We start from the raw sequence: 11,566 nt of genomic DNA, 5'->3' as shown, positions 1-11,566 counted from the left end.
ATGGGGCCAACACATGCTGGTCGAGGAAGTGAGCTGTCACTCTGAAAGAGAACAACAGATACAAAACCCAAGGTGATGGTTCAAGCATACCAGTTCTGACATGGAGGGATCTGTTGTATGAACACTAGTTTTCATTCACCCTGGGGTATGCCCTTAGCATCTACTCACACATAAAAGAGGAAGACATAGGTGTCAGGTAAACTGCTGGCCTGCCATTGATTTCAAAGAGCTTTCAGGCCATTTTCAAATCCTTACATCACTTTATTGAGAGAAAAACATGGTCAAATGCCAGGAACGTGGGCAGTCATTCAAAATGAAGGGTCAGCTAAAACCGGCTAAGGCTTCAAAGCCCGAGGCCAGTGCTCCACAGAAATCAGAGCAGAGCTTCCTAATAGCCCCCAGGCTAGCACCAGAGGGCTGTGCCTGCCAGAAACAGGTGCCGGAGGGTCCTGCCTCATTTTTACATTTTAGCAACACTTGTGTTGGGTTTTGTCCTGCTAATAATATCCAGTTGAATCCAACTGAAATTACAGTCTCTGCCTAGCACATTCACTGCTCAGGACTACTGGGGACAAAAGGGCATACTGGAGTGCGAGGGTGTTTTACTAAGAGATCCAGCAGCGAGTTGCATGGGACCATTTCATTGCTATTTCTCTGGAGTTAAGCAATACCAAAAAAACACATCGCAGAGCTCTATGCAACCCCAGGCGCAGCCTCTCGGCAGTGCGGTACATCCAACTGCAACAACAAATTCCAAAGCGAATGTAAGGACTCCACACATTTACAATAACCTCCTTCCCATCTCGCTCCACAGAAAAGATTTATTTAGGCAAAGAGGAGGATGAGGGTATCAGAAAACAGATCTCTGAAAAAGCAGCATTAAAACCAAATGCTGTTCATAGTGCCTGACTTTTTTAATGAGGAAGCGATTTGTTAATTCATTTTTCTGTTTTAATAAATACAGCCTATAAAGTAAGGGAACATACTGTATTCACACAAGTCTGTAACTACACCAAAGGAAAGATGTTAGTTAAAAATATCCAAACAGATTACTGATTAGAAATAATTATTTGTCTTTGGTTACATCTTTTAATTTCCTCAGTGGCCAGGAACAACAAGATAACACCCTGCAGGAAGACCACAGTGTAGATTTATGTGACAAACCACTACCTGAAGATGAAATGTAAGTGTTATGGGATGGTAGGTACCAAGTGTATCCTGCACCACAGCATTTGCTTAGCCCTGATCACCTGAATCCCTGAAAGCATCATTCTTAGCCCACATAAAGCAACTGACTGATTTCACTTGTCTGTTTTCAGACTGCTGAGCATGCAAAACGAATACAAATTATTACCTGGCTCTTTTCAAGGTTCAAAACAGAATAGAAAACTCAAACATAGGCTGCAAAGATAACTAACTATTTGCATATTTACAAGAGTAACTTATGTACTTTTAATGTAAGTAGAGATATCATTTGTCTACATTTATTTATAGTTCTATTACACAACATAAACTATATGTAAAAACGATTTTTCTGTAAATTTATAGTGGACCAAGGTAGAGGGTCATTTATTGGAACACTCCTGAAAAATCATTCAGATGCATCACATATGGAAATATATTAATCCACATATGGATCAATACTGCTTTGCAGCTATGAGTCTCTGTGCCTCAACTTCAGGAAACCCTCAACAACATTTAGGGCCTTCTGGTCATGATGCTCTGCTAGCAAGTGTAGTTCCCATGGAAGCTCTCTCCCCTCCAGCAAGTCTTCTCATAAACAAGATGTCCCCTAACAGCATGTCCTGCTTGAAACCCTGCTCAAGGGCTTATAATCAGTAGCACTGTAAGCAGCAAGACAAGACCTCTGACATCTCTCTTTTCTGTGGATTCTCTGATGTTTAATAAAGGGTGAGCCTTTCTTTCCATGGATGACTTCTCATCTACGTGAATGTCCATCTTCATGAAATATGCAGGAGCTTAATAGCTCTTCAGTCTCTATCCCATCACATTCAGATTTAGACAAAATTGCCCAATGTTTGATACTTAGAGGCCAGGATACTGACCTCAGGAGACTGACATAAGCAGACACACAAACAGCGAGTGCAACACCATCATTACAGCCAAGAAGGAAATAGACTGCCTTGCTGTTCTGGCTTGTCTGTTGAACAGTGACAACAACAGTGTTATTAACTGTGAATTATCACTTATTGGCAGCCCTATTACAGGTGAGTAAGGTGTTGAAAGAGAGGCTCCCGAGGTACAAGGAAGGTACATCTGCATACATACAGTAACATCAGAGAAGACCTACTCTTCTTGATTCCTGTACCCTATGCCATGCGAATGTGTAACCTCACTTCTCACTTGATCTTCAAAATATGATTAATGCAAAGCACTCCAATTGTCATGTTCAGCAACATGCCAAATACACAGTGACACTACAGTTTTAATTATTGTCATGAACAAAAGTCTTTAAACCATCCACATACTGTCTCTGCTCAGAAAGTCTTCATGAAACTAGCACTTGAGATGGCTCATTCAGCCGTCCTCCACTGACTGGCCTGGGCACCAGGAATATAATCACTCACTTCAGGATTCTACCAATGTAATACTAGTAGTAATATTATGCAGAAAACCTACAGTGGAGTCATGGCTCATAATAGGGTTTCAGAGCTGTTGTCAGTATTATATCATTAAAAGAGTTTTTCTTTATTTAGCCAAAGGAATTGCTCTAGAAAGTGGCTAGGCTGAAGGGTGGTCCAGCAAATAATTCCTCCTTTAACAGTGAAACATCTAATTTCTTCAGTAATTACATATTTGTCTGCACCTGACAGGTACAGAGACTTGCTGTCTGTGACTCCAGAAATAACACTTTCTGTAATTACTTATGTGCTCAGTCTGACCCACCAGATGACAGCCAAGCAGAATAGTGGACAGTCTTGCAGTTAACACAGTATGGAACCTGGGCCATCATAAACATCAACAATCCTCTTGATGATTGCAAAAATATTTATCTAGGTGAAGAGATGAAAAAGAAATTATCCGTCCCCAAATGCTGGTTAAGCAGCAGAGCATACAGGCAAGGAGCATTTAGATTTTAAATGAACCTGTCTTCTCATACACAGAATACAAATAGCTGAGATACCACTTAGAGGTTATGACCCAGCCACTCAGCTCATCAAAGTGTGAAGATATGCAAGTGAAGTCGATATTAAGCGAAGAATTTATGCCGGATGCAACTCCCTGATGAACAGGTGCCTTGCTTTGACTTAGCGTCAATGAATTTTACTCAAACCCTCACTACAGCACCTAGTATGTGCTTGGTCTATCTGAAGATCATTTTCTGTTGTTTCCAAATAGGGTAATTAATTACATATGAGGAAGTAAGAAGATGAATGCAAAAGCAGGTAAATCTCTAGTCTCCTCTTGTCTTTCCTACACAGCAATTCATTGCACACATGAACCAATAATGTCAACTTTCATGTAACTCTTCCCATAGATTACCCTGGATATGCCAGTGGGAAAATGTTCAGTGGTAAAGTCAACATATGTTTTAAAACGGTTGTATGCTGCTTTGGTTAGGGGAAGCTTTAAAGTCACTCCACTGCTCAATACAGTTAGCATGGCTGAAACAGTTATGGTTCATCAACTGTAAAAGGTACTTTCATTGCTAGAGAGTAATACTGTCTGGAAAAAAAAAAAAAAAGAGGTAAGCAGCAGCCATTTCCTAAGTCTGCAGCTCTAAAAAAACCTCACATTCAAGTTCTGAAAACATACAGTAACTGCAAATACACTCCTCAGGTTCAAAACTACATATACAAACCATATATTGGGGGATGTGGAGTGATCTGATGCTTATGGACGAATCACCTAAGGAAGATAAGACACAGCAAGTTATTCTGAGGCTCCACACTTTGTATGTCAGCCACTCTGACACTATTAAGCAGACAGAGATATAATGCCTTAACAGATGACCATAGCACAAGGAATTGAACCTAGGAGCCAGTCACTGCTCAATGACCAACAGCAAGATTAATTAGGATTCAGATTTGGATTCTAGTTTGCGATTGATCACTGTCACCATCCGAAGTTCAAGGCTCTCTTTAGTTTTCCTAGGAGTACTGCTGAAGATGATATCCTCCACTGTTTCTTCAGTCACTTTGAACCACAGACAAGTTTCCCATTACTGCATTTTGTCTTCACCACTCCTTTTGTTTTTAAGGGCAATTTTCTGAAGCAATTTGCCAATTTTTTTGTCTGATTTCTGTCTAGCACTGTTTTCCCTGTTTATCTACTGTTTTATTACATTCTGTCTATACCTTACGCCACCCCTACCATTTCTAATCCTATGCCTTTTCTAGCTCTGATTTACTCAACTTCCATTTCCTGTTTTCCTTTCTTTTTTAATTTGCTCATTTAGAAATCATATTTCATAATCCTTTTTGGCAGCAAGATGCAGGTGTCATGTACTTGCTGGTGTGCAGATGCCTTCCTCATAAGTCCAACATCTTTTTCATCCAGTCACTAAAAGAAGTTGATTCTAAAGTCAGATTTAGTGGTAGGTACATGGTTATGTACTATCTAGTTAAAGCAAAGATATGCTTTACTTAGAGAACTTTAAAATAAATTGAGACTGAAGGTATACTCTCCTGTTTGATTAGTCAATCATCTACTGCATCCGTACTTTTTGAATCTCCAATTCCAGCTAGCTAGTTAGTCTATTTCTTAAACTCCTAGCAGTGGAAGTTTAAAAAAGAGCCATAAATGAAAAGGAATAAAACAATATGAGCCTAACACAGGAATTTCCCCGTGGAACCTTAAAACTGATTAGTGCCACTTTCTGTAAGGTTCAGATCAGATGTGATCATCTGGAAAGTCGGTCTTCCAGAATAAATGTCAAGCAGCATGATTACCAAAATAAAGGCAAATGGTAGAGATGACTTTCAAGCTCTGCAAAGCTCAGTGTGAGAGGTCCATATCCCTCCTATGATTATCCTTTGACAGAAACTGAAGGAGCACAAAATGTGCCAGAGGGAAACACTGATTCCACACAATCAATAATTTTGATTTTCATGCTGTCACAATTCAGTAGTAAATTAGGAATCAGAGGATCTACCAAGAAATGCCAGATGGTTCATTATGAAATACACCAGCTGTCCTTTTTCCTCTAACGTCTCATTTAAACTGGTGGAAAATTAAGTTACTTTAATCCACCCTGTACAGCCCTATAATAAAAACAGGCACCAAAATAAAGGTTGAAATATCCAGCTACTCACTGGATTCACCTAGTCTACTATCACAATGCCATGTAGTGTAATTACTCAGCTACTTCACAAAACAGATCACCTATTTCCACTGCTCACAATACCGTACTGGCCCTTGTCTAACAGAGTTCATAGTGTCAGGGCAGACGAGCAGACAAACAGCTGTAAGCATAAACTGGATCAACCACCTATACAGCTGAGCTACCAAGGACACGAGTTGAATGCATACACTGTACCTCAAGCCTAACAAGGGCAGTTAGCACAATTCTCATTAGATGTCATGTCAAAGGTGCATTAAGTGCCTGGGAATGGAAGGCAAAAGCAGTTGTAGAGGGATATACATGAATGGCTTGAGACAAAACTCCTTAGTTCAACAGATTAGCGATACACCTATTTCCAATACACCCATGTATTTGAACGGAAGGCAAGGGGTAAAGAAGTTACTTAAAAATCGTATCTGTGTTTACTATATTTGGGTGCTACCTTTGCAAAACCAATAGCTCAGAACTGTTAATAAATAAATCCTTGGGGTTGTAAAAGGATATTTTCTTAGACATACTGGACTAAAGCTCTTCCCTGTTGCATTTTAGTTGTATTACTTAAGGGATTAATTTGGTGCATTTTAAGAATGTAACAGACTAAGTGTATTCTTCAGAGCTTAGTCTCAGTTATTACTGCACAGCCAAACTCTTTCCACTGAGGTTTGCTAGAGATAACAAATCTATCCCACAGCCAAGCATGAAGATGTAAGCAGTGCAAAAAGAAGTGGTCCGGGGGGACATTTTTCACATTGCCTCACAAAAAACCCAATTAATTTTCAAGTTAATTCTTTTCATTTCCCTAGCTAAAAAAGAAGACTTAATTCCTGTTGCTAGGTGAGTGCATTAGCAAAGTCTAAAATACAGCCCAGTGAAAAATGTGTATGATTTGCTCACCTACATATCTGGTTTAAGTGTTTATAAATGTCAATCCTTCAAAACTTTTGGAAGGTTACTGAAATGTATCATTGATAGATCTGCAGCAACAATTTCCCCACACTAGTAATGCAAAGTACATTAGTTGGGGGGCTAAGTGCACATGCTTACTCCTCTGAGAGAAGAAAGCAATAATAATTTCATAGGTTTTACATAAATGTAGTCACACAAGTTCCTTTTTCCCTCCTAGAAACTGCCAGACATCCCTGAGTGTACTGGTTATTCTGGAAAAAAATGTTTTCAGGCACCAAGATTCCCTTTTTACTTTCAGACACTCGGTACCTCATATTTCTATTACTGTGTTTAAGTGTCTAGGATGAACAAGAAACCAGTGAAACAAAACGATCAGCAAAAGTTGAATTAGTTCTAAAATTTGGATATGGCATTGAGATACAGGACTTACAAAACTCAAAAGAAACAAGCATTTATCTTTATTTCCAAACAAGATATAATTTTAAAATAAAGTTTAAACATTTCCTTCTAGTATTACTAATTCAAATGTTGTTGGAATGTGAAAATAACTGATTTTTCTCCCCTTAAGCTGTTTATAATTTTTAAAAGTTATTTCCACTTCAATAACCTACAGTTTTAACACTTGACAGGATTTCTTTCAATAATATATCTATGTATTAAAATTCTTCTTTCAAGCATTTTTAAAAGATGGTTAAATTGATCCACTTTGCAAGACAATGTTTATACTACCTCTTTTAGCAGTAAACTGAATGTAATCTGTTTTTTAACATAATCCACAGCTGCTTCAGAATGTGCTTTCTGAGGTTCTAGCCCTTTTTCCAAAGGACTTTCATGAAAAATGTCTCTAATATTCATTTCAAGTGCATTTTTTATTTATTTCATAAAAATCTGGTCTGAGTAGATTTCTCATCATTTTAAATAACTAAATACTAAAATCTTAAAAATTATACTGGAGAGCAGTAAGATCATTCATACGCCACTCTTGCAGATTTCCTTTACTACTGCTTTTCAGCCCATTTTCTTCTTTCTTGTCTTGCTATCAAACTTAAAAGACTATGTTACACACTGGAGAAGGTTATATTTGAACTGGAGAAGGTTAAATTTTGCCAGAGCTGAATGTTTTATGTAACACTAGCCTTGCAGAACACTGACAATGACAAATGCTGTGCAGTTAACTCCCTTTTATTGGGTCCTTTCTCTCACAAGGACCTGAATCAGAATACTGAGCCAGGGGAGAAACTGCCTAGGAAATTTGTATTTTCTGCTTTGATTAGCTTTAGTTAGCCACTCACTGACTTTTCTGTTGTACTTCAGCACATCTGAGCAACCTAAGAAGATGATAAGCAAAAGAAAGTTAATGGCTTCCCAACCTGCCCGTTCTTCCCTCATCTGTGGAGAGCTTCTGCCGAAAATCCAGTGTTCTCTGTCTTGATTTGGACAGCGATGTATTATCTCTACCTATAGATGGAGAAACAGATATAAAGTAAATAACATGAGCTGAAGTCACATAGTGAGCTAACATCAGTTGGTAAAATGTGTCTTTACTCTTCAACAACTCTTTTACATCCACAGTACTGCACTTCTAGAAAGTAGTGACACAAAAAGCTGTATTTCTCTGCACAGGTCTCAAACTAGGACACATGAAATGTGAACACCACCAAGCACTAAGGGTGAAATGAATTTGAATTAAAGCACCTCAAACCTCGGAAACCACCTGTGAACAGAAAGAGATCACTTGTAGGACACAGTCATTTATCAATCACAATGTGATTTTGCTGATCACATTGTTGGAATTAAAGTATCACCTTACTAGGTTTAATCATTTATGATTTTCTTAGCAACTTGACATTTAGATTCACTCTTTGTACAACATTGTTTTTGTAAGGTAATTTCTGTATGTTCACATTGTTGTGCAGTGGAGGTTCAGAAGTTCTGGTGTCCTCCATTTGTGTTGAAACTATCACATCTGAAGTCCAAACACTGACTTTGGCTGTTTTCTGACCATATAGTCTAACTATCTGAGCTTTTTTTATTTCCTAACTCTGGTCCTGAGAAACTGTGTTATTTCAAATATAGAGTTTACGCAAGCTATGGTTATAGAAATAAGCGTATCGCCCCTCAATTTTGGAGAGCTTCTGAAGTGCTGTGGCCAAAGGAGGTACTGCTGCTTCACTGAGGTGGATCAAACACCTGAAGAAACTGGCGAGCTGGACAGTCTGGGTTTTTTTTCTGCCTGACTCAGCTCAGGGCGAGTTGAACATTTACCGCGATTTGTCGCTTCGCAAGGTTTGGCAGTTCCACATAAGGCCCCACTACTTTGGGCCGTCCCCAGCCTGCCGCTGCGGCCGCGGCCGCCGGACCCTCCCTCACGCCGCCGCCCTCAACCACCGCCGGCCCTGCGCCTGCGCCGCCCGCGCCGCCATTACCCCCCACGGCGGGCGCCCGCCTTCCCCTACGAGCGGTGCGTTGCGGGGAGGCGGCGCTGGCGAGGCTTACACGAGGCGTCGAGGGGACGGATCGGTGGACGACAGATAGGGCGAGGGGAGAGGGAGGGAGGGAGGGAGGGAGGGAGGGAGGGAGGGTGGCGCAGGGGGCCTTGGGCGGCCGTTGTGCCCGCGGGAGGTGGTGGGCAGCGTGGCATAGGCGGCGCGGCCCTTGAGGCGGGGAAGGTGTGGGGCTGCTTCCTCCTCCCCTCGCCGTGCTGAGGGGCTGCTCCGGGCTCGGGGCGGTGGTGGTGGACTCGGTGGTGGCCTGGGCTTTCCCTCGGTCAGGCTGTGCTCCCCCGGGGTGACCCCTAGGCGGTAGCCAGGGGGAGGCTGTGTCCGCCGTGGGTGCCGGGCTAGCTGGGGTGCTGTTAAAGGCGCACTGGTGCGTGGGGTTTGTTGCTGTCTCTAAGCTGTTACGATGCCCCAGTTAAGGTCAGGGAAAGTGGTAACTGTGAGAGGGGTGAAGCCACCTGACAGGATGGTGACCAGGCCGAGCTGTCAGAGGGTGGGTGTAGGACTTGAGCCAGGAAAAAAGTTGGTAGTCGAGCAGAATCCTCACCTGGCACCAAAGAGAAAACCTGAGCAGCCCTTATCAGCCTGTCTGCAACCTGCCGTGCTCTCCAGTGTTTCCTGTGAGCAATTTGCTTCTCTTGTGACCATGCAGAAGAGGCAAGGTGAGAGTAGCCTGAGACTCCCAGGTAAAAAAAACAAGGGGATACTACACAGGAGGGCTGCCAGAAGCAACAAGCGTGTAGCTCTGCCAGTTTCAGACACTGCTGTGGGTGAAGATTGGCAGGCAGGGACTGTGGCTGCAGCAATGTGCAGGGAAGAAACTGTAAGGAGAGGGATGGGACAAGGTCAACAGCTATTTTTCTCAGGAGCTACTTTACAAAATAAATTCTCAACAGGGATTGAAAGGAAAGAACATAGCTCAGGAGGACTGAATCTCTCAGGTTTCCCGGAGAGTTCAGGGAGCTCAGGAAGAAAAGGCAAATATTCCTTTATGGAAATAAAATTACAAATCCCATCGTCAGAGGAGGAAATTGAGAGCAGAGAGAGACATGCCATTTCCTATTTGCCAAAACCAGAGGTGCTGCAAGCCAGAGAGGGCATGTGTAGTACTGAAATGAAAAGCACTGATTCCATAATGATACTGAAGATGCAAATCCCAGATCTTAAGAAGAATTTGGGGACTCGGGAATCCTTGTCTGAACCAGAACTTCAGGAAGAGGTAGATACGCCAGAGGAGTTGGATGGATGTTCTTTCATTGGGTCAGGAAAGCCAGGGACACAAGAGAAAGGAAAGAGGTGCTTGAGCAAGATAGATGGGACATCTCTGATGAAACCAGATCTCCAAGGTGCCAGAGAGAGGTGTAGATCTGATTTACTGGAACTGAATACACAGCATCCAGAGTCCAAGAAAGGAGCTGTGAGTCTGAGGAAGAGGGATAGAAATGCACTGGTGTCACAGTGCCTGCAGGGTCTAAGTGGCCAAGAACAATCAACAACCAGAGGAAATACACACAAGCGTTGTATGGAAGAACAGCAGCAGAGCTCAAGCCCTCAGAAAGCAGCAGACAGCCTGGGGGAAAGTAGTAAGTACTTGTGCCCCATTGTAGAAGTACAGATACAGAATTTGGGTTCCCAGAACCAGGGGCTGGTGCTGCAGTAAGACCCTATTAAAAAGTGAAAAAACAGGAGATAAGAGCTAGTGTCAGCTTTACAGTACTGTGAATACCAGACTTAGAAGAAAACAGATTTTTAGAAAGAGGAAAGGGTTTTCTTGAAGGAGAAGCGTGATTCTTTGGCTTAAAGGATAAAAGCAGTTCTTTGGCCCGAAGGAGAAGAGACTTATGTATGCTTTTGGGGGTGGGGGGAGGAAGGGGTATTGGCAGCAACAGACCCCGAGTAAGGAATTTTGTAATATTTTTTTTTCCCTCAAAAGCAGTCAGTTCATTTATGAGTAGAAGATCAGGTGCAAGCAGGAGAGGAGGCAGTAGTTTCAGCAAAGCCAAAATAAAAGGTAGTCAAGCCTTCATTCATCTGTATATTATTTGATTATTTTTTAAGATGTATCATGTCTTGTTTTAGTGCTCGCCCTTATAGGATGCTGGTTTTTGTTTTCAGAACTTTTTGCTTTTTAGTTGCTATTCTCTGCAAAATCCTAAAAGATGTAGAAACAAAGATTGCATTTTGCTGTTTTAAGAGAGCATTGTATCAGACTGGAACAATTTTGAAAGAGGAGTTTTAAAAGCCTTATTTTTTGCAGGACAATTGCCTAAAAGACATTTCACTTTCAAAGTGGGTACATTCAAATTACAAATATTTGCTGTAAGTTACTATTAATAAAGATTTTATCTAGAAACTGAGGTATTAAAATTGTATCTTTGAAAACTAAAATCTACTAAAGCCAATATTCTACTCGAACATTCTTGAGGCCATTCTCCAGATGAAATTTTCAGATGTACATTTTTTTATGTAATCTGTACCTGCTTTGAAATAAAAAGTATTACTTTATAAAAATCCAAGTCCTGCAGTTTTCCTGGATCTTCGTGAAGTCTGGTGCATTCGGTTGGACTATATATCTGAAACAAATTATATTCTCATGAACAAGCTTTCCTATTACAGAGAATCTACTGTGTAAAAAAAGATACTAAGGCTGAGTGTGCAAACAGCATCTGCATTTCCTTGACAGACTTGCTCTAATTTGGTTTCCACCTATGTTTTAAATACACAACTTCTAATGTCCTTATGCCACCTTAAGGTTCTGTTCATCTTCGCATTTGTTTCTGAAGATAAAACATCATCTGTTACTGTAAATCTGCTAATAGTGGTAAAACTTTAGAGAAATGTTTTAGCCTTATACAGT

At 41.1% G+C, this 11,566-nt stretch overlaps 1 protein-coding gene across 1 annotated transcript in view; it reads left to right on the top strand.

Annotated features, from left to right (window-relative positions):
• The first annotated feature begins 9,115 nt into the window (after nucleotides 1-9,115).
• The window catches only part of TOPAZ1 (testis and ovary specific TOPAZ 1), a 39,664-nt gene continuing 37,213 nt past the window's right edge, over nucleotides 9,116-11,566 (top strand). Inside the window, exon 1 of the mRNA XM_074849635.1 lies at nucleotides 9,116-10,292. Coding sequence (XP_074705736.1) covers nucleotides 9,116-10,292 — 1,177 coding nt within the window. The remainder of the gene's footprint in view (nucleotides 10,293-11,566) is intronic.

The sequence above is a fragment of the Strix aluco genome, chromosome 1, assembly GCF_031877795.1.
Source record: "Strix aluco isolate bStrAlu1 chromosome 1, bStrAlu1.hap1, whole genome shotgun sequence".
NCBI classification, from domain to species: domain Eukaryota; kingdom Metazoa; phylum Chordata; class Aves; order Strigiformes; family Strigidae; genus Strix; species Strix aluco.
The sequence above is the reverse complement of the archived record's forward strand: the minus strand, read 5'-3'. Positions and strand labels throughout refer to the sequence as shown.